The 24,107-nt window shown below is 42.0% G+C and overlaps 1 protein-coding gene across 1 annotated transcript in view; it reads right to left on the bottom strand.

Annotated features, from left to right (window-relative positions):
- Nucleotides 1-23,752, bottom strand: part of PLEKHA8 (pleckstrin homology domain containing A8) — a 31,932-nt gene extending 8,180 nt beyond the window's left edge. The window contains exons 1-12 of the mRNA XM_083873571.1: nt 23,662-23,752; nt 12,976-13,092; nt 12,183-12,338; nt 10,375-10,496; nt 8,856-9,014; nt 7,871-7,911; nt 7,039-7,196; nt 4,400-4,559; nt 3,913-3,998; nt 3,213-3,271; nt 1,767-1,897; nt 1,204-1,274 (exon numbers count right to left, since the gene is read on the bottom strand). Coding sequence (XP_083729697.1) covers nt 1,204-1,274; nt 1,767-1,897; nt 3,213-3,271; nt 3,913-3,998; nt 4,400-4,559; nt 7,039-7,196; nt 7,871-7,911; nt 8,856-9,014; nt 10,375-10,496; nt 12,183-12,338; nt 12,976-13,092; nt 23,662-23,701 — 1,300 coding nt within the window. The 5' untranslated portion in view covers nt 23,702-23,752. The remainder of the gene's footprint in view (nt 1-1,203; nt 1,275-1,766; nt 1,898-3,212; nt 3,272-3,912; nt 3,999-4,399; nt 4,560-7,038; nt 7,197-7,870; nt 7,912-8,855; nt 9,015-10,374; nt 10,497-12,182; nt 12,339-12,975; nt 13,093-23,661) is intronic.
- Nucleotides 23,753-24,107: the final 355 nt, after the last annotated feature.

Genomic DNA, 24,107 nt, shown 5'->3' with positions numbered 1-24,107 from the left:
TATGGCAGCTTAAAGTCTGCATCACAAAGAGAACTCAGGGCTTAGAAATGACTATTCAAAGGTACCTTCTTGCCACTCAACATAAATAATGGCTGTTTCTGAGTACTGAAGTTATGACTGAAAGGAGATGACAGATTTGGGATTTCTGCATTGGGGTCTCAGCTCTGCTGTCAAATCTCCTTCAACTCATCCACAGCAAGTAAGTGTTCTAACAGACAGGAAAGCTAATGTAAAGTCTAAGAAAATACTGTATGGAGTGAAACTCCAACAGCAAACCAAAGCTGCAGTGGTGGTACAGATATAGAAGATCTTTTCAGGGGAAGAAAGGAAATGAAAAAGTAGAAAAAAACAGCAGCATGACTGCTGCAGACACAGAGCAATTCAGGGAGTAGTTCAGGCTGAAGCCTTCAGACTCAGAAGGTCAAATAAATGCCTAAACCCTTTCCATGGTGTTTAACACCCATATCCAGTAGCAATGTATTTACAGCCTCACTTCCAAGAGCTGCTACATACTTCAATGTAGTAATTCTTTTTACTAATCTTCTAAGGCAACTGCTTTGCTGTGTAAAAGAAGATAAAATAAAAAGCTTTAAAAAAAGCTGTTTTGAAGTTCGTTTAAAGGATTATTACAACATTATACTGCAGGCATATAGAGAGAGTCTTGCCCAGGAGTAACCAAGTCAAGTCTAAGGGGGGGCTTGTATTTTGTTTTGGTCTATAGCCTGACAAAGAAAGTGTGTACTCGGAAAAAATCCTTCTTTGTTACAACCTCCCTTCTAATTGATGCAGGCAATTCACAGCCATATTGGCAAAGAGGTGATTTCAATGAATGATGTCCAATCACACAAGGAATTAGAAAACTAACAAAACAGCAATTATACATTTGGGAGCAATCCCATTGCAAACCAATAGAAGAAATTTGAATGAGTCAAAGCACTTGTTTCTCTAAGATACAACTGTCTCCTCTGCCAAAAGTATACCAATTAAAGGAATCTTTATTTGCTAATGAATCAACATTAACCAGTTATCTAGTAACCCATCTCAAGGCAGCCATTTTAAAAAACTGCAGTTTTCAAAAATGCTATGTTTTAGAGATCATTTACCTCATCAGTCACTGAAGAAGACACAGCTTCTAAACAAGGAAGAAAGCGCTCAAGTATGTAAATCTAGAAGCACATGAAGAATGAAGCAACTGGCACTTACTCAGAGCTGTTTGGATATCCTTTTCCCCATTCTTCACTTCCGTCAAAAACCCTTTCAAGAACTTTAAACCTCTGCCAGGATGAACCCATGAAATAAAAAGAAACAATGTTTATAAGAAAGTAGCCCAAAGGATAACAAAGCCCCCAAAGTTGCAATACAATTCCACAGGCCACTAAAACTCAGAATTAAAGAGTCAACTTCAATCTGAACAAAATTGCAGCCACCTCTTCCAGCCTCTCTCCCAGTCCAAGTGAAAAAGACTTTGCTAAACATTTCTGCTGCAGCTTGAAATCATCTGCTCGATGCCTTAGGCAAGTAGGATCAGTCAGTCATTCATTGTAACTTCACTTTTATGGGAAAAAAGTTTGCCTGCAATGTTTTTTTTCAGGCCTTTTGACAAAGTTGCAGTGATACAACCACAGACAGCACATCAATCTTGACACTGGATTGATGGAGCCTGTGGGAAGTGACCAACCTGCTCCATGTACATAATAAGCCTGCACTGGTGAAAGGCCCCTCATTGCAGCAGCAGCTCACAGTGAAGGCAGATAGAAGGCCATTACCTTTTCAGCCACAGGAGAGCCTCTGTAGCAGAGTTTCTAACTTGTGCTACACCTGTGTTCACTTCATGGAGCACAATCTTCTGAAGGGTATCAAACTCTTCTTTGTTGGTTATAAATTTCTGGTTTATTTTCTGGAAAGAATATAATAGGCAAAGCTTTAGGCCTTTTAAGACCCAACAGGGGCCTATGAATACCACCAATGGGTATTTATGGGACCCAGTAGGTATTTACCAGGACTCTTCCCTGCTAAGAGATACTACAGATGACAAGGATGACATCCCAAGGATGTCACACACTCCCCATGCCATGGCTGCTCTGCTACGCTGGACCTGCCATCCCAGGGCACACCCCACACACATCCAGCTAATACAACCAAAATAAAACTCAGTCAAAAATTTACATGAGACCTACCATTTCTGTCCAACAAAACATTTGAGGTTCCCATGACATCCTCCCCACTGGAGGAATGGAGTTAATTCAAACTGCTCTTCAAGCAAAGTCCCATTTGCCCAGAGCTTGAACTGCAAGCAAAATTTACTTCCTGACCACTGCAAACTCGCAATATTACACTTAGCAGTGCTCAGCATGCCTATGGTTTCAATTTACTCCCAAGTCTCTATACACAACTCCTCACATAAACAAAAGAGATAACATATAAGGGGCAGACAGAGATTTTTCTTTCACATTAAAGGAGTAGATATTGCTTGACAATAAATATTCTATGGTTTAGGTTTTTAAATAGCATTCTTTTCTCTTGCTATCTTCAGTCTACAAGTGGCTACCTTCTATAAGATAAGCAATCAAACAAATCTAACTGTATACAATATTCCTTAGCATACACTCATATACTATGTTTTGTTTTTATTATTTTTTTTCCTTGAAAGAAAATGCTACAAAAAGTCTTGCTATGAACACATTTTGTCTCATAACCACTATTTCAAAGGTTTTTGAAGGTTCTTCAGAAGGTAAAAGGTATTTGAAGCTGGAAGAACTTTCAGAACAAGCACCAAGCCTGCATGGTCTGCCCCAGTCTGCTGAGACACTGCTTCTTAAAGCATTAATTTCCTCCTATTTGATTGAACAAAGGGTTTTTTCCCCCCACTCCCTCCATTTGTTTTACAGGTCAAAGTCAACATTGCTAACATCACATCATGACTTATAACCTATACAGCTCAGAATCAAAGTCATATTCCGTAGGTGTAACAGATGCTTTACTTGGCAGTCAATCAAGTATTTTATAAGTTTGCACACAACTGGATTTATTAAACACAGCATGTACTGTCAGAACAGAATTAGGGGCAGTTCAGTGCATTAATGTGACAGATGGTAACATTACCAAATATTAAATAACCTTTCAGTATTGACTCCTACCACAAAGATTATTGAGCACTAGTGTCTAAAGTAGATATTTTGTTTAAAAAAACTAAAATCAGTGATAGTTGTTACCTTGATGTTGCCTACAAAATCCATTTTAACTGGAGCAAAAACAGTTGGTCCCAGCTTGTCTAAGAGAAAAAGAAATAAAAGTTGTATTTTGAAACCACGTCTTTTTCCAGTTCTCATGTTTTAGTAAGAAATAAATTAATTTACTCATTTAACAATCCTTCTAAATGGCAGGAAAATACTAAATGAACAACAAACTGGTATTTTTCTCTGGTATAGAACCAATCCATCCCAGTTGCTACAAGTGTTAAAATACTCTGACCTACAGTTCAAAGTCTTCAAAAGGCTGCATGCTCACAGGGCCAGCACATCCACTAGATGCAGGAGTCAAGCCAGCGGGTAGCTGTGCTAGATGGAGATTAAACTCTTTGGAAAAATCAAATAGAGAGTACAGCTGATGGTGTGCTGTCAGCTGTACTAGACTGTAAGGCATCTACACTGCTTTTTTTTCAGGGGGAGAAATTGCTGTTCCATACAGACACCTAGATTGCCAAACAGCTTATATGTGGATCCCATCTAAATGGGACTGGATTCTCTTTAAAACAAAGGGGTAAGAAACATGTTCTGGTACCAGTCAAACTGATTCTGCTGATACTGGTTCTACTGTATCACTTTAGTGAACAAAAAAATTTTCCAACCCAAGTGCTCCACCTCTGCTTGCTGCTAGCAGCAGTCAGGAGTCAGAAGAAAAGAAGCTGCTTACCCAGAACAGGCACAATTGCATAACATGACTCCAGGAACTCCTCTGTTGGTATGCCCTCCTCCTCCCGAAGCTCAATATCACTGAACCTGGTGTCCAGGACAAACACGAAATATTGTTACCTTAACAATTCTTTTTATGTAACTTCCACGAGCAAAATTCGATTTCCTGCCCAAGTCATTTGCATAGAGGTAAAATTTATAGACATGAAACCACCAACATGCCTTTTGTTTTACTATGTTAAAGTGACTGCAAAGAACACACATTGGGTGGTGTGCAAGGCCTGCAATTATAAACAAGGAAAACCCTCCCACTTCACTCTGTACAGCTAATTTTATAAAAGATATCTTCTTCCAATTACTGTGCTGTAGGAAGTCTTGTTAAATAATCTCAGTAAATACAGCTTTACGGACAGAAAAGTCTTTAAAATAAGTCAATTAAAGGCTTAATATTAAGTTCCAATAATCCTTTTAATTGAAATCTGTACTACCTATTGCTCATGACACTGAAGAAGGTAGGAGAATCATTTTCATTTCTTTCTTCCTCACACAGAGGCGATCCACTTAAAGAATTTGTTTCCAATTGCAGCAACTTGTGGGCACTACAGCTTTCTACAGCTTGCAGCTTGTCCTCTCCATTGTCTTTAATGTCTAACATTTATATGAAACAAAACAAAAACAAAACAAAACAAAACAGAGAAAAGTTACATAAAAATACTGGTTTTTTCATCAATATGCCTTTCTATTTGAAGGAAGGTACTTGGATATCTGGATAATGCAAGTTTAAAAGCATCCCTGCCAGCACCACTACTCTCACTGCAGGTTTGGTAGGTGCTCAGACCACATTTCAATCAGTCACCCCCCACCCACCATTTCTTTCAATCAGACAGACCAAGGACCAGGCTGCAGTAAAGGTAAGCCCACAAAACCTCAGCAAGGACAGTCTTGTGAAGAAGCAATTTGGTGCAGCAGGGAGCTGACTTGTCTCCTTGAAAGGAAGATTACTTCTCACATGGTTGTAACTTTCCCAGTATTGTTGAAGTGCCACAGTGCATTTTCAAAAGCAAAAGAATAATAGCAACATGTTTACTCCTTCTGATACATAAGCAAACTGGCTGCTTAGATGGACACTTGCATGGTATCAAAGGCTGCTGTGTTCTCCTTGATTTCTATAAATATCTTTAAAGTTTCCCAGAAAAAGGTCAAGGTACATCTTCCCCATTGTGCTCTATTTTATTTCTTCTTTGGGGCCAAGTACATCTGTTTCACATACAGCACAAGGAAGACAAAGGAAAGACAAAATCTTTCATATACATCCCATACATGGTAAGACCTTCTGACCTCATGGAGAACTTCAGAGAACAAGTAAAGAAGCAAAAATTATTTAGAGCATCTGCATCATACAAGCCATAGCTACAGCACATCTTGCTGCCAGACTGTCAAACTAGCATCCAGGATTTCCCAGGGAACCTGTCTCCCCAGGAAAGGAATACTTTCAAGTGTCAGTGAGGATTAGAGAGAGATCTGAAGTGGAACTGAGCTCCAAGCTGCAAGGAACTCTCTTCTTCCAAGTGACAGCTGAAAGCAGGCTTACATTAGTTGCAGAACCACTGAACAAACCTGATGCTGGATGAAAAGAAAACCCCTTATACCTAGACCAGCCATCCTCCTCAAGGCAGAATAAAAATGGCCTCAGACATCATTGACATTCACAACTGAAGTGTCTCGGCCAAGGAATGACAGAGGTTTGAGTGATGCCACTGATCTGTCTTTCACCAAGCCACTCAGGCTGGGGACAGCAGAAACAGCCCAAGTTTGCAGTGACCCTGCAGGAGTGCTATGCAAAAATCCTGGGTCCTCTGAAATTTCAAACTCAAACACTGTAAGCCCTAAATGACAGAGAAATTTGCTATGGGAGTTAAGTGCTCAAGCACTTTTAAATACTGACTGCTCTTAAAAAAAGGGAGAGGGAAGGAAAAGTATCTGAGACAGAGCAGAGCTCTTGGGGTCAGAGGGAGCACCCAGCTACAGCCATCAGCCAAAGCCCATAGGCTGACTGGGTCAGTCCACCCTCTGTGGATGGCCCAGCACATCCTAACTCCACCCCATATTGACAGCAAAACTCTGCAGCTCAAATATGTGTATCCAACAGGGGGTAGGTAGCCTTTTCTCATTTGTGCACAGGAACCACAGTAGCTAAATGACATCAACAACTTGAATTAGTCTGATGTCCTTGCTTTGGTGCTGTTTTATTGATATTATGCTAAATGGTGTCATGTGTGTGTTACTCTGCAGGCACTTGCCACATAACATAGTACCAACCTCAAAAATGAGAAAAACTCCAAAGAGGACCCATAAGGGCAAAATCCCTATCATCATTACTTGGACTTTAAAACTTCTGCTGACTCACTGGCTGCATATTTATGTTTTGGAATAACAGCCAGGCAGAGAAAGCCACTGTTCAAGAACAGTACAGTCCATTCAACAGGATGGGCAAAAATCATGTTACATGAATGATTATCCAAATTAAGTTCAGCAGCCCTTAACAATATAACCATATTGGAGGGAATTTAATACTGAATTAGTTCAACAGTATTTCACTGAAGTCACACAAATCTAACTTTGATGCTACTGCTAAGACAAAGGAAGAAATAAGATGCTTTCTAGGATACCTTTAGTTGCAGAAAAAGGGTTAATTTTCTGTAAACATTTGTCAGAGCAATCAAGAGTTACTAAAAGGTCCAGCCCTCAGACAGGCACACAAAGCTTCCATGGCCCCTTCTGACACTGCAGCCCTACATACTAGCATGGAATAATGTGTCTGCCCACAGTGCATGGAGAGCCCAAGCTCTGCCAGGCTGTTCTGTTACACATGTCAATCTGCACCTGGAGGGCCTCAACTTGTCCAAAAACAAATTTTTGATTTCCTTCTCCTTCAGTCCCAAGTTAGCCATCAACAAAGGCAGCAGGAGCTAGGATGAAAAAACTTGCAAGGGGCAGTATCAGACTAAAAGACTGATATTTCCTCTCCTGGGGGTCAGGGATCAGCACTCTCACTAGGAGCCTACATCTTCCTTAATTTAGACCTATAGAATACTCATCCTGGACAAAAGACTGTGCATCTACTTACCTGCCAAATCCTTTGCTACATGATCTTCAACATAAACATCACCAGTCCCCTCATTCATTTCCAAGTTTAAACTTTCCATACTTTTAATAACTGCTTGCTCTTGATGGCTAATTTCTGCTTTTACACAGCCATTTTCACAGGGGTTCAATTCCACCTGCCTGAAGAAAGGGAAAGAATCATATTTAGTGCATAAAGCATTGCTTGGTAAGCTTCCTCCTGTGAACACACAAATAACAAGAGAAAAATAGTTGACAGAAGTTACAGGCTGTCACAGGCTGCTCTGAGCAAAGAACTTGTCTAAAAAATAATAAGGATGAGGCAGCTTTTTGCAGCAAAGAGGATTAAAGACTCAACCTCAGCTTGTAGAGTTCAAGTATAATTACAATGATCTTTATTAAAAAGGTACATAATCAAAAAAATATGATTACAGAAAAGAAAATTGCAGGCGGGTATTGTAACTTCTAGAATATCCTCTCATTAGTACTTTAAAATATACATCCTTGCCACCTACACCAGGAATCAGTCTTCTCACCATCAATGATTTTATGAGTTTATGGAGTGGAATCTAAAATGCAGGAAGGAACACTGAAGTGGGAGAGTTTGCTGAGGAGTAAGACACCAAGTGGACTGCAGAGAAAAATGAAAGAGAAAGGGCTGATACATAAGAGACATGAAGTGGGATGAGCCAGATCTCTTTTGTTTCACCTGCTTCCAAGTAGGCAGCTCAAAGTGATACAATTCTGCCTGCATCCAGTAAGAGTAGAGTAGCAACAAGGAAAGAACAGCCAAACACAGATTAGAAAGAGATTGACAGTAAAGACTTCTGTTATACCTTTCTGTTGAGGTGTGACTGGACAAGACAGAGTGCTTTACCTGAAAGATACGGAGGGGGGGAGAATATTGTTTAAAGCAAGAAGACTCTATCATGCTTCTCAAACTTTACATTTTATTAAAAACGAGTTGGAGTCAGCAAAAAATCCCTCCCTAATTCTCTGACCTGGATGCAGTATACAGACAAATGTGAAAATGGTGCTACATTATTACACCATTACAATATTGTAAAGAAAAAAAGAAAAAGGAAAAGAAAGAAAATCAGAGAATTTATTTCAGAAGATAGTTAGCAAGTGTCAAGTGAGACACCACACAGCATATGGAAAAGAAACAAAGCAGTGAGTTTCCTTTGCAATGTTTTCTTTACTTAATAATAAAAAAGTTTTGAAAAAAACAGAAGAAATATGAGACTAGATATGGTAAAACAATCTCATTTCTCAGATGCAGTCATGCATCTACCTTCCTACATAGATGTTAACTTTCTGTTTGCCAGAGATGCTCCAGTTTTCCATATGTAGTTATGGATCCAGGATTCAAGAAAGTGATCTTCTCATTAGAAAGCTAAACTCATCAGCTCCCACTGGCATATTAGCACATACCCAATACTGCTGTAGCTTAACAGAGTAATAATTGCTGTGAGCTCCCACATGGACAAACTTGCTGTAGAGCCAAGGTTATTTTGAAACACCCCTGTATGACTTTCTGTGAAACACCACTGCATAACTTTCAGGCCCTGAAAGTTAATGTTTAATAATTTTCACTGTCATTAAAAGTTAACAGATTGGTCACTGCTCATTAAAAAATGAGTTCATTTTGGTCCCAGCTTACCTCACTTGCAAACCCCAAGAAATAGCAGAGTATGCCCAGTGTAGGATCAGTAGCTATGATATGGGTAAAAAGGCATTCCCTACTTCCACAAACACTAATTTTGACAAAAGTACCCATTAGCATCCCTTCCAAGGCTGAAAGAAGATACTGGCCATTACCTTGCTTGTTCTGAGAACTGCTAAATTTGGGGATCCAGGTGGGGTCTGATGCAATAACTCAGAAGTGAAGGCAGTATTTGCAATCTGCATACATTCTTCAAGAGTCTTCAGGAAAGTGTCACAGGTTGATTTCAAAAGAGCTCCCATATCAATCTCACCCTGTGGGAAGAGATCAATTGGAAGCAATGGACTCACCACGGATGATCAATTTGGAGCAACTAATGTCTGCAAAGTCCAGAGTTGCTACAGGTGTGATTTCTGGTTAAGATGAATTAAAATTCAATGTGTCAGCTGCTCAGAGAACTGGCATCACATATTACTGTGGCTATGTCCCCTTATAATATTACCACTTTTGTCAGCCTCTCAATACAAGAAGCTTAGTATGCTTATGTTTTGAAATCAATGCCTCTTAGTGACTTATCTTATTGGTGTTAGAAGTGCATGAAATACTAAGTCTGAATGTATTCAACAATGGTATTCCAGGAAACAAAACCGACAGGAGATAATAAATTAAACAGATACAAAATGATCTGCAGATAATCATTTCAAAAACCCCATGAACAAAAAATGATTGCAATTGACAAAAATGCAGAATGAGGTATCACACTATCTCTTCATCTCTGCAGAGTGAGTTATTGTTGCTGAAATGGTTTTAGCAATAAATCTTTGCAGTTAAATGCCAGTAAGATCAGGGAAAGAGTCTTCCCCCATATGCATGAAATATGAGTAGGATAAACATCACATTGCTCAACACCTGTGAGCTGCAAGTTCTAACAGTGCCTTTTAGTCATTTGCACACCCCATCATGCTTCTGCACTGTCTTTTAATTCACCTTAAACAGTTTGTCAGGTCTCTTTACAGGGATGGTTCAGACATGCGAATGATCAACCTTCAAGTGTTTTGCCTGCTTGTTCTGCACCTGAGGACCCATCTCTCCAGTGGGAGGCATCCTGGAACTCCTCACCAGCTTCTCTAGCAAGGGAAGTGCATCCTTCTTCACACATTTCTCTCTGAATGCTAGGGGCAGATCACTGTCTTTAGGAGATCCCTCTTAAATGAGGTTTCTTTGGTCAGAAAGATTTACAAGGTTTGAAACTTTAACTTAAGTGAGGCTAACCAAGAAGTTCTCTATATCACTTTTGCTCTTTTTTTGTGGTCTGCAGCATCTCTTGACCTTTTAATAGTTTCGGATGCGTTTTGCTGAGCATGATGTTAACAATTCAGGCTGTGTGCTTCATGCAAATTACCTTTTTATAAAAGATCTTTTGATTTTTTTGATCCACTGTAAACACATGATCACATACAGAGGTGTTACTGTCTAGATCATGGGTATCAGATCTCATCTCACTACTTCCTAGCCCAACAAAGGGCAAATACAGGAATACTCCATTTAAACAAGAACTGTTGTGTGAGCACTGTATTTCCCTCAGGTTCTCTGCAGAAGGAGGTTGCAACATTATGTAGCTGTGAGTGGCTCAAGACTTTACAGATGTGGTCTATAGCAAAAATAGAGCTGTACCTCTGGTTCTGACACAGAAATGCTGGCTTCCTTTGTTTTATGCACTTGCTGAACAAGGAGGTTACAGTACAGTCTAAGTTCAGACATTTTAGTCTTCAAGGCTTCTGTGTTTTCAGTGAACTCTAAAATTTAAACAAAAGGAAAGTTAGATTCACCATATCCAATGCAAGGCAAGTACACAACACTTGGTCTTAGCAGGCCTTTTAAATAGGACAAAAGCCCTACATATAATATTCTTTGTTTTCATAAAGTAGTTTAAGGTGCAAGCAATAGCATTGTTTAGATAGAGTTGTAGGTAGAAAACACTGGACATAAAAGATGCATTCGGTCCAACAGAGAGGGATTAATTTATTATAGATATCCATGAATCATGGGATGGATGGGGCTGGAAGACACCTTTGGAGATCAGCTAGTCCTACTCCCCAGTTCAAGGAGGGTCAGAGCAAATTACTCAGGTCCATTAAGGTTTTGAACAATGCTAAGTATGGCACAACCTCTTCTGTACAACCTTTCAGTGCTCCCTCATCTTCAGAACATAAACATTTTTGCTTATGTTTCAATTCAGTTGTTTGTATCAAAATTCACGCATATATTCTCTTGTTCATTCACTTAAAAGACTCTGGTTTTATCTTTTTTATGCTCTCTCACTAGATATTTCCTTTAATCATCTTAGTGGCCGTTTGCTGGACCCACTCCAGTGTGTCCATATGTTTCTTGTACTGAGGAACAGAGAGTGCAGAACTGAGAAGACTAATCCAGATAAGATTAACAGTCATTCTGAGATTTTTCAGAAGTAATGTTTTTGATATTAGAGTCCCTGAATTACAAAATAAATTGTCTGTTAGTAAGACTAACGTGGTTTAGTTCTGCAAATACCTCACTAGCTTTTCACCCTGTGCTACTGTATGTCACTTTACAGCACTTTGTTCTGCTCCTAGGCACTGCATATCAGATCTTCACCTGGTGAACACCTCTACAGTGGCATCTTCTGCTCAATTCTGGCTCAGTTTGAAACAGTAGATGCAAAGCTTGGTGATAATACACATAAGGCTAAAGAGGAGAAGCAAATCTTCACCTCAGGGAAAAGACGTGCTCGCCACCCCCTGCATTTGCTCAGGACATTAATAATTTGCTGTTTTCCCATCTTCTGAATTGTAACAAGGTTAAAGCACAAGGCCTCACAATGCTCTGTGACTAATGCCACACTTGTAAACAAGAGGAGTTTTCACTGGGGGAGGGGAAATGAGATTGCTCGTGAAAGCAAAGTGGTGAGTGAATTAATTTTCATAGCCTGACCATGATCAGATTTAATTTTCTGAATACTAATAGATTTGGAACCCAGTGCAAAGACTTCCTTACTGCTGAGAGATTCTCAAAGATAGTCCAATTAGAACACGGAAGGAAAGGGTATGAGGAACTCCAAAGCTGCAGAGACACTGGTGTGAGAGGCTGGGTCATCATATTGAGACAGCTGTACAATGTGGGGGTCTTACATTCTTGTATAGTCTGCATCACAGTGACCCCTAACCAGGACCTACTTACTCACTGTACTTACAGAACCCATTAGCACATGGTTTTAAAATTATTTTTATATAGTATATTTTAAGAAAAAACCAAAGTTTTCAAATCCCTGCCCTGAGAATTAATACCTGAAATTTCTAGTTAATATTCTCCCATGTCTTAGCTTTTAGCAGCATCAAAGACCTGAAGCACAGGCTGGACACTGAAGTTTGTATGTACATGCACTAGGGAAAGCATGGGGAAATATATAAAAAAAATATTATGTGGCAGCAAAAGGGTGTTCTTGCCTTTTTCCTTCTGTGTCCTGCTGTCAGTCAGACAGGCTTTGGCAGTTCCTAGTGCAACCAGCCACTTTTGCCTTTCAACTGCATTTCTTGCCTTCAGATAGAAGTACTGCTCCCCTGGGATAATCAGGTCCATTCGTGTGTTATCTGCAGGATGAACTGAAAGCAACACAGATTTCAGACCGGCCCCCTGGCCCTTCCCAGCCCAACCAAAGAGCCCAACAGATCTATCAGGTGGAAGGTCAAAAAGCAATAAAGGGGAGGAATCTATGGTTCTAAATTCCCACACTGCCCCTTCATGACTTCTCTTCTGAGTTAAGGAATGGACAGGACACACACGTGTACAGCTATGTAAAACAATTTTGTGATTAGTATAATCTGAGAATCATTATGGAAAGGGCATCCATTTCTGGCAAGCCTCTCTTTCCAGCCCTTAAATGAACCTCAAAAATGTAGCAATATGACTGAGCAGACCTAGTAACCGAAGTTTATTGTTCATGTTTCTAGCTTCAGCTCTGTGCTTACGAGGAGTCATCTGAAGCTGTGTGATGTTCCACCACAGTTCACGAAAAACAGTGACCCATCTGCACATAGAATACCCATGATATTAGAGGGTTGCAGTTCTCTCAACCTTCTCAAAATACTATGGTATAAAAACTGGCATATACAACAAGTTACTGCAAATACATACCAGAGAAATCAAGCTGCCAAATAGCTTTAGTCACCTGAAATCTCATCTTGAATGCAACACTATAGGAAAACTTCATGCAGCTGAGTGTTACTGTATCTTAGTTACCTTGAATTTCACAAACAGCCATTTGGATGCTTCCCTTGCAACCCTTCCAGGCATCTTCCCGAGAGTCATAATAGGACAGGATGCCCCCACAGAGAAGGAACCACCGAGGCTGCCAGCCTGAAAAACAAAACTGCATTTCTCAGTTATGCCTCTCCCTGCAATTCTACCATCTATTTCACTTGAGATTTGCTGCAAATATGGCCCCAAAATTCTCAGTCCCCCTGGAAAACTAAACCCTTTGAAGTTTTAAGATTTGTGGACAGGCTAGGATGTTGTACACCACAACCCCTGCATGCTGGCACCTACATGACTGTTCTGCACACAGCTGGACCACAGCAGAGTGTCTTGAGATGCCATATGTCATTTTCAGTAGTTCTGCTAACACAGCATCACTGACTCACTCTCTCTTCCAAAACCACCTTCTCAGTTCACCACCCCTCAATTCCTTCCACCACTCCTCAACCCACCTCTTCACACTTCCCAAAAGCCACCCCTGCTGTCTTGCCTTACAAGTCTTCCTCCCTCTTGCAGGAAGGACTAGCCAGGTTATCTTGAAAAACAACGTGTAAGAATCTTAAAAATCAACAAGAGGAACAGAGGCGGATCTGTTGATTTCTGAACATTCTGAACACCATATTTCAGTCAAGCAGTTTTCAACAGCTCTTGAAATTCCTTGTGCTGCTCACATAAAATATAGTCTTGAATTACTGACCTGCACTTCTGGATACCTTCCCAGAGAAGAACCAAAACACAAGGCTAGACCCACACCAATGGTTCTGGGTACACTTTTGCCCACCCTGCTGCCCAACTTCAGAAGTAAATTATCCTTTTTTTCTACTTTTGGAAGCACTATAGCAGTATGAAAAGGTAAAACCAAACACGACTTGACAGCAGCCATTTACGTCTAATTAAAAACTACAAGCTCATTAACTTAAGAAGAAATGAGGCAGCAACGTCACTGGAGGAAAGCAGCTTTCATTACTGAGCTGCAACAAGCTTCCTTGGCCAGGTCCAATGGAGTGAGATTCAGAGAATCACAGAATGTGGAGGTTGAAAGAGACCTTCAAGATCATTAAGTCCAACCCAGCCCCAACACCTCAACTAGATCATGGCATCGAGTGCCACATCCAGTCTTTTTTAAAACACATCCAAGGATGGTGACTCCACCACCTCCCTGAGCAGACTATTCCAGTGTTTAATTACTCTTTCTGTGAAAAACTTCTTCCTGATATCCAATCTATATTTCCCTTGATGCAGCTTAAGACTGTGTCCTCTTGTTCTGTTAGTTGGTGCCTGGAGAAAGAGACCAACCCCCAGCTGTCTACAACCCCCCTTCAGGAAGTTGTAGAGAGTGATAAGGTCACCTCTGAGCCTCCTTTTCTCCAGGCTGAACAACCCCAGCTCCCTCAGTCGTTCCTCATATGAGCTGTTTTCCAAGCCCCTCACCAGCCTTGTTGCCTCCTCTGGACGTGTTCAAGCATCTCAACATCCTTCCTAAACTGAGGGCCCAGAGCTGGACACAGCACTCAAAGTGTGGCCTGAGCAGTGCTGAGCACAGGGGATTCTGACACTCCCACACTGTGCCAGCAAACCATCTCTGGAAGGAACACTTGAACAGGACCATGTGGACCACATGGCTCTTAGATATTTTGGCAGAGGGTCCTCACTTCTGCTGTCCTCTGCACCTGGGCTCTGCCAAACAGCACTGTGCTGCAGGAGCCCAGGCTAAGCTTGGACTCATATCACATTGGAGGAATGACAGCTCCTTTCCAGCTAGAAACTGCTTCCTTAGACTACTGCTGAAACCAGGCATAACACATTTTAAGATTCAAAAGGCCTAAAGCCTCAGGCTAACAGCAGGAGTATGGTCTGGCTTGCCCCCCCCACCTTTTTTTTTTTTAATCAATACCACTGCATTCAGTCCAACCCAGTTTATAGATTGCTGAGCTCTGTGTGGTGGCTGGAAAATAAATTAAACATAAATATTATTTCATTTCATTCCCTTCCAGATCTCTTCCATTATTTCCTAGAAGAATATAAAAATATTAAAAATCCAAAGTATTTTCAATACTTCTTTACTTTATATGAAGAGGGGAAAAAATCACAAGAATGAGAATTAAAAAAAAAAAAAAAATCAGCAAGACTGGTTTCTATTTGTCTTGCCTCCAAAATAAAGAAACCATCCTAAAAGTCACTATTGATATGTGAGAACTCACAAAAAAAGGAAGTGATTGTTCAGCAGAGAGAAGCAGTTAATTGCTTCAGACACTCAATGGCACAGAACCAATTCTTTAAATAATGCACAGCGCCACAGTCAATACAAGCCTCTAATTCAGTCTGGAGCTCCTGCTGCTGCGCATGAATCATTTCAGCCATGGTCCTACAGCTTACAATTGCAGCTGATGCTCAACCAAATTGCATCCCATCAATCAAAGGCTGTGCAATCAATTAGCCAACATACAAATCACTCTGCCTCCATCACTTTGGAGCCTGGTTAAAAATATGTTATGAATCAATATATTTTTTAAGACTTTTATTTGGTTGGTTTTCTTGGTTCTGGGTCTTGGGTTTTTTTTTTTTTGTGGGGAACAAAGCAACTATCTGTATTCCTTTGCAGAAACCAACTCTAATTATTAGATAAGTATTAAAAAGACTGTCATAGACAATTTTTATGTAGGACAATAAATATTTTCACAACAGAATTTTTACACTAATAAAAACACATGTTTTAAAAGGAAAACAATTGAAAAAAAAAAAACCAACTCTCACAGCAAGGTTCTGCCTGAAGATGCACTAACCACCTGGTACTCACTGACACTGAGTCAGCAGCCAGGGGAAGGTTATCCTAAACAAACCAGCTAAAAATAGCACGTGGCTGACAAATCATGGGCACTGCACAGGGATACAGTCTTTAATTACAGAAGCTTCACTTTTGCAGACAAGTGAAGAATGGAGGAAAGAAAAAACAAAACAAAAACTAAAGCAGCAAAAAGATAGTTAGGCACTTCCAAGAACACAAATCTTGGGTTTATTCAGTGTTAATTTTCCTCCCATAAATTGCCATAGGAATATTGCAACTTTTGGAAGTGAGCATTCAGATTTCACCTGATATGGAAAGGTAAAGCTGAACCTTTTAAAGTCTTACTGGTGCCAGCATTAACACAACTTTGAAGAAGAACTAAAGTCCATTACACTGGTGGTGCACAGGCAGGAAAAAATACAGCTTGTACTTCCAACATCTCATTTTACAGGCACAGTACCATTACCAGTAAAAATTGACCTTGGTGGGAAAGGTATGTATGGAAAAAAACCAATAAAGCACAAGCACAATAAAAAGTGATTAGTAGCTTAAGGTCTCAGCCATAGAGGAGAGTGAAGATATTCCAGATGAGTTCACAAGCACTGGTTAAAGTACATATCGCACTCCTGTGTGAAACTTACAGTTAATGCCTGCAGTACCTGGAAGATCTGATATTGTCCACTACAAAAGTAGATATTTACACAGTCTGAGCCTGCTAAGCATTCATTACTCCTTGAGAAGTTTCCTCAGAAAGAAAGATCTGCCTACTTCCACCGTTACACTTCAGGAAATCTGGATGTAGCTATCACTGAACAAACTTGACATTTCTTGATAACACAGTTGAAACTTGGACATAATTCAAACTTTAATGTTATACAACTCAGACTCCAGACAGCATTCTTTCCAAAGTGCCAAGCCTGAATAAAAAAAACAAAAAACAACTCCTCAACAAAAAAAAAACCTTTGAAGACATGTAGATCATGTCAGACATCTAAAAAGCGAAGCCATCTGGGAGAATTACATATTCAAGAAGTCAAATTGATGACCTGGAAAACAAGCTGCAATTAAGAGACGCCAGTTCCAGTTGCATTTCTAAAATGGATAAAGGCCAGACACCAAGGTTTTTATTTTTGCTTGCTAACCATGAGAATTATGTAACACTTTAGACTTATTAATTTCTTGAGCTTCTTTTCTGTAAAACTTTTGCAATTAAAAAAATAAAATAGTCCTTTTAAAAATAAAAAAATAGATAGTCCTTGGACTTCTTTGACCCTAATCCAGACTTTAACTACAGATAGGAGAGAATTGTGAACTTTCCGTATTACAACATCTATCAGGAGGACTTAAAGCCACCATCACTTCCCTACTACTTATAACAAGAGCCAGATCCAAGACTTAATTGCAGGTGGCAGGACAAATCCCCATTTTTCCGTGCAAGATCACAAACAAGTCCCAGAGTGGGTGCCCTGATAGTCAGAGCCATTTCACAGAGAGAATGAGCAATATTCATCATTTCATCCCACCCTGAGCAAATGTAAACTGTGCCACATGCTCGCTGTCCCACCATCTCCAGTTTTATCTCCCAAGGGCAAAAGTACCACATCGTCTGCCCAGGGCTGTGTCATCGATTGATAGCTGGAGAAGAAGTGCTGAAAACTCAGCTCTAGCAGGGCAAAGACACTGCGAGTCAACCAGGCTTCTAGTCAGAAAAAAGCAATTAGCAAGAATGTATCTTACACACATCAAACTTGAAACTTTCCCTCTTTTTTCTCATTGAAGAACAAAAGTAAAAGATTATATTGGTACAAGAATTTTGCAGTCAAAACTAATGCCTAGTTTTTCTAGACTGCCTCTTAAAGCTATCCAGTACTTTGGGAAGGGCAATCCCAGGTGCTAGAACACATTTTGCAGCCTTAATTCTATAATAAAACAATTTGACTGGATAAAATTCCAGTGTGTATCCATGAGGGACAGCAGAAAGGCAGACAAGAGTGTGTGACAATCTATGCCTCTTTTCTGAGCTATTATCCTGTCACCTAGTGAGCAGTTTCTGGAAATGCCCATATTGCAATTTCACTCTGATTACGTGCATATTAACAGCAGGAATCAATACAAAAAGCCCCTAAAGGTAATGAAGTTCAAAGATTTAGCATTTTCACGATGGTTTTACTTTTTAAAGCACTTGTTCAAGGGACACTAGAGGTTCAAGAGAAGGAAGCAACAGCTGGAACAGGCTTTAAAACAATGACCTTCTCCCAAACGATTTTTCTCACAGGGGTTCCAAAAAGTTCACTTTTGTTTCAATTACAACTGTTAGGGCAATGTTAGCAGCATTGAAAAAGCATCCTGTCATCATAGGGTAATTGGATTTGTTTACAAACGATTTTATGGCAGTGACCAGCCAAGGCACAGACTGCACAATGTACCAGCCATCAGGCATTTTTAAGGGGACACAGTGAAAGGATGAAGGGTGGAGAGGGGACTGTGGTGGAGGCAGAAGTTCAATAATACAAGCCCACTGCTCAGACACTAATTCAAGTCACACAAAGCTCCTGAGAGTTTTCCTTCTCTGTTTATACTTCCTAGCCCCACCAAACCAGCTCCTCCCCTCTCTGACCCCTGGTTATCAGGCCAGCCTAGGTCAACACAGTGAATTTATGTAACACATACAGATACCACATGATGGTATCTCTTCACCATCGGTCTACCACACCTTTAGTTTCTGTCCTACCCAGGTATTCCCTGTGATCACTTACTCACTTCAGTGCAGAGGAACTGATTGCAGAGGCACTGGTACTGCAGCATACCTGGCAGGGAATGCTGCACCATGGAGGCTCTGCAGCACTGCTCTAACACTTACAGAGGAGACAGGGGACACCCATTTCCATTCCTGCAGCCTCATCAAACCTTCCTACCATGAGCACATTACACAATTCCAAAAAGGTTGGACAAAAGCAAGATTGTTGTATAAAGAAATACAGAGGGAAAGGGAAGAAAATCATAAGAAAGAAGGTCAAATCACATAAAGACAATTAATCAAAATCCAAAGAGAATTAACTAATCAGCCCCTGAAGTATCCTGCATGAAAAGTCTCATCCAGCCAGAACTGGCTGAGAGTCAGGCATTCATCTAAACCATAACGTGGATCCTGAGAGCAGCTACAGCCAGTAATAGAGGGCAGACCATTGCCCTGAAGGCAACAGAAACCTCAGCTGTCTAGTCCACCTCCACAAAAGCCAGACTTCTAATTTTATACAATCAGAACTTAGACTGTACCCAGAGGCTAAAATGATGGGGAAAATTATAAAAGGCCTTTTAGAACCAAATCTTTATCTTAGTGTGAAGTTTTTTATTAATTCCTCCATGTCTGGAAACAGAGGAGCTTATTTCCAGAGCTTGATATCAGCTGCAAGGATATGGGTCTCTCATCCCAAAAGGTCAGATTTCTTCAACTCCCAAAACAAAGACTTATTCTAAGCAATATCATGTGCACCCAGATCCAAGAAATAATGCTTTCTCACATTTTCTTGAGCTCTATCTCCAAGTTTATTAAGGAATTCTGAGTCATTAGAGACAAGAGTAATTTAAAGTTTTATGTGAAAGCTGAAATGCATTGCTTGGTGCTGGCTCTTGATATCTTGAGATAGACTGAAAAGAATCCAAAGTACAACAATAAACTGAGAGGGGATGATTACATACAGGTAGATGGGGAGAGCTCACTGAGGTATGTGGCATGATGCAGTGTCACTGGGGATGGCATGAAGGTGAGTCTATCACACCCTGAGGAAGATGAATTACTCAAGGTTAGAATTACTCAGCACAAATAAAGAAGTGAATATTTAAATACCAGGAAAAGCTTAGCTTTGTAAAGGAAAGTGATCAAAGCCGTTTCACGGAGCATGTAACAAATACCAGGCAAGCCAGTGGAAGCAGTCATTATTTTTCATTTAATGATGAAGCTGCCTTTGAACCCAACAGCCAAGAGCTGATCCATACCATCTCTTCCACAGTCAGCAGCAACCCTGCCTGTGGCCAGCAATCCCAGGCAGGGTGTGTGCCTACACTGAAGATCTGAACTGAACTGAATTTTAGCAGAAAGAAAAAAAATCAACTTGAAAGTGCCAAACTCTCACACATAGCACTGAAGGGAGGTCTTCCCCAACTCCATGCTGTTTCCCAGCAATAACTCACTCATTCTATAAACTTGATGAGAAAAAAAATCATAGATGCCTTTTACAAGGCAAACTCCAAAGACTAAATCAATTTATTTTATTAATCAGAAGTTATGCTCAACAAAGAGCGTGCACTGCAGATTAAGTTCAATTGGAGAGTCCCATGGGAGGCAGTTTCCAAGCAGCAAAGAGCAGCCTTCACGTGCAGTTCAGCTCCACTCTCTCCTTTCTCTCTCCTGCAAGCAGCATTCCCCAGCTGGAGAACAGTCACGCTATGACACTGCAGCCAGGATCTGCCTTGGATGCTGCTCACACCAGAATGGTTTGTGCTCAGCCAGGACTGCAGGCAATGGCAGCACAGCAGACTGAGGGGCTATAAGGAAGTGTCACAAGGTGACACTTTTATCATTCCAACTGCTTACTCCAGTGAGCGGTACTGAAACAATAGTTACATACCCAGCCCCCATCAAACAAAGCTAACATCAGCTAGAGACTTTTGGCAAAGGATGAAATCTAGGAATTTTTGAAGATCATGTTACATGCTTTGACTATAAGCTCAGCTGAGGCCAACTTACATGCCTGCATGATTTAAGTCACCCTGTTCTGGATTTTGAGGATTCATAATTTGAAGTTTGCAGATGCATTATATATTTGCCCAAGAGAAAAAGTGCTGTCTCACTTTATATGATGATAATTCTGCTTGCAAAGCTCCCTGCTCTCTTAAGGTTTTAACCAATTTAGTGGGGGGAGAACAGACAAGAGCAATCAAAGGACACACACTGCAAACACAAGATCCCAATGGATTTTCATAGGCTAGAACTTTGCCAATTCATATCTGATCCAAAGTTGGCACAGTTCACTTAAACAAAAGTAACACACTGAGAAATCATATCTGCTGGCCATTGCATTAGGGGACAGAAAAACTCTAAAACCCTCAGTTTTCTAAACTCAAGAGATTTCCAAGGTAGCAGCAGAAGCCCCGCATATAGAAACCATAATGTGAGTGCAGGATCAACACCAGAGGAAAAACCCTAACTCCGAGCAGAAACCAGGTAACAGTGATTTGATTCATTCTGATCTATATAAAGCAAACAAGTGCATTTATTACAAACAAGATAACTTGTTTAAGCAGTAAGGCAAACTGATCTGTCTTTCAATTGGTGGCAATCATGGTGTGCTTTCTTTGCCCTTTGCCCAGAAAATCAAACTTGCTTCCTATTTCTGAAACATTCTTGCCGTCAGTAACAAGGTAATTTGCAAAACAGATCTAGCTCCGGCCCAAGAGCTGGGAGGAAATGGGTTGACGTGGACTTGACCTCTCATCATAGCAGTGATGTAAGACATTACAAAATCAAAACTTCCAGAAAAGACTCAATTACTAACAAACTCCCACCAGCTCCTCTCTCACAGCAAGAAGGAAAAACAGATATTTTCTTCAGTTTTATGCTTGTTCTTTTTTGAACGTCCTGTCCCTTCTCTGACTGTGAAGGGCCCTCCTCATTCTGAGATCAGCACTGTGTTATTAGCACAGGCACACTCCAACACAGAGGGATGACACACAGTTTCCCTACTTTTTGCGTGCATCATTTACACTATACAGCACCTGATTAATCAACCTTGAGCAGCAGGAAAAGCATACTGGGAGCAGAATACTGGCAGAAATACTGTTCTGGATGACCTGTTGAACCTTCCTACTTCCCTTAATCCCTGAAAGGAGGTTTTCCTGTCTCTCACTCTCCAGCTCTTTGTTATTGCTACAATGAACACCACTGGAATTCATTGCAGAATGAATTAAATTTTTTTTTGCTTTTTTTGCATGTCTGCATAAATTCATAACTTAATGGCTTCAGGGCAGGAAGTCTTCATTTTACAGCAAAAGAAAGCACTAGTATGTACAGACAGCTGGCAGAACAGCAAATTTATTGTTCTCAAACACACCATGGGCATTCTACAACCTAAGAAAAAGGTTGTAGAATGTGACCTTGATCACCACACTTACTAGAAGAGTCAAGTTTCAACCAAGAAATCAGAAGGATGCTTCAATCTTCCATCACAGATTTCCTCTCTGTTGACAGCAAAACCTCTTTGAGTTTTCACCCAGTACAAATCTTACATATGCAAGGAAAAGCCTCCTTGACTTTCCCTTAGACCGAGGTTTGCAAAGTGTCATCCTTCTTCACGAAGAGTCATTTGATTGGAAGTGCTTATCAATGTGGCCAGCAAAAGAAAACTTAGTTTTGATGAAAACAGAATACTTCTTAGTCTTCATCTTACCATCAACACAGAAGACCAGCTGATTCTATCACAGGCACACAGGCATTAAATGTCAAATGCCAGTCAGTTACCTACAACATGCATTGTTTCCCACAGACACACATTCTCAGGTCTCATGGCACAAAACCAAGCACAAGGGTTCCAGACACACCCCAGCATCTCAGCAATGCAAAGAAAAACTTTCGATCAACTGAATCGTAGCTGTTTTTAGCATGAGGAAAAGACTAATATCACTACCACAGTTCTGCAATTCAAATTAAAAGGGCAAGCATGGCTCCTCCTACTGTCACTTCATAATTCAAGAGCATTCACAAATAATTAACAACAAAAAAATCCATGTCTTTTCACTGAGACCTGACAAATTTTGATCCTCATCTCAGAACACCTATTGCCTAAAGGGGGAAAGTCACAGCAATCTTCTAGCACGGCAATAAATCCAGCCTCATGCACCACTCCTGCCCCCCCACCCCATCCCTACCACGTGAATTCAACACTCGCTTGTGCTGCAGCTTTTTCTTTGTTTGATTTCGATTTGGTACAGTTTCCCAGCAAACCAGAGAGGTGCAGCTGTTCCAGCCGCTCGGGGAAAAACATTCAAGCGAGGCAGCAGCCCTTGCACACACACTGCTGAGCAACACTCGCACCTGGCAATGTCAAGGTGCTCGTGGTTACTTCTCTCTCTGACCTTCAAGTTTCCAAACTCTTCCAACAAACCGCAGAGAGGTTTGCCCCTGGCGGGACCCCATCCACAACCCTAAACCAGCCGAAGGCACCGGGCAGTGGACACCCCATGGGGACACAGGGGCTGCTGACCCCCTCACCTCCCACCTCTGCTGAGCCAACTCTGCCCACACACGGCTGCTTCCAACCTTCCTTCCGCGGTACGGGGACACCCGAAAAATTAAAATCTAGGCCTAGGCTAGCAGGACAAGCTCCCTCCACCTTTTTTTCTTGTCTTTCTTTCCTTCTCTCTCTTATTTTTTTTTTTTTTTCCCGCACGCCTCCTCATCCGAATCCCCCAAGCGGGACTGAATGGCAACACCTTTTCCTCCCAGCTCTGGGAATGCCCCGAATCCCCGACTCGCCTCAATAAAAGTTCCGCGGGGCTGTGTGGAGGACGGGGAAGTTCCGCTGTTCCAGTGACCCAGAGCACCCAAACCAGCCCTAACCCCAACCCACGGCCCCGGGGAGGGCGAGGGGCGCCCGGACACCGGGATAACCGCCGGGACACCGGGATAACCGCCGGGACACCGGGATAACCGCCGGGCAGCGACAATACAGCAGCGCCGGGGCTGGTCCCCGCACGGCGGAGTCAAGGGGCAGCGCTGACCCGCGCCCAGCAAACGCGGTGAATATACACACGTATATACTCGTATAAATACACGTATGAGGAGATGACGGCGCCCGTCCCGCAAGGGCTGAGCACCGGCAGGAACTCACCGCTCAGGTAGTTGGTCCACTTGTACAGGACCCCCTCCATGCCGGCCGGCCCCCGGCCCCATGCAGCGCGGCCGCCCCCCGGCGGGGTCACGCCGCCCGCCGCCGCCCGCGCTCCGCCGCGCCGCCGCCACACAGCGCCATGGCGGGGGGGCGCGCCCCGCCCCGCCCCGCCCCGCCCCGCCCCGCCCCGCCCGGCCCGCGCCGCGCCCGCCCCCCGCCGCCGCCGCCGCGCCCCCAGCGCAGGGAGCGCCGCAGCTGCGCGGCCCCGGCACGGCCCCGCGGCGCTACGTCAGCGCAACCCGCGCTGTGAATCGCGGCCCGCGTGACCGGCGGGCGGGGGGAGGCGGGAGCGGAACGCCCAGAGCAGGTGGCCTCTCGCGGCCAATCGGAACGTGCCCTCGCTGCCGCCGCCGCCCAATCAACGCCCGGCACTGGCCGGCTCTATC

Source organism: Zosterops lateralis (genome assembly GCF_965231275.1).
Source record: "Zosterops lateralis genome assembly, chromosome: 1".
NCBI classification, from domain to species: Eukaryota; Metazoa; Chordata; class Aves; order Passeriformes; family Zosteropidae; genus Zosterops; species Zosterops lateralis.
This window is presented reverse-complemented; position numbering and strand designations above follow the sequence as displayed.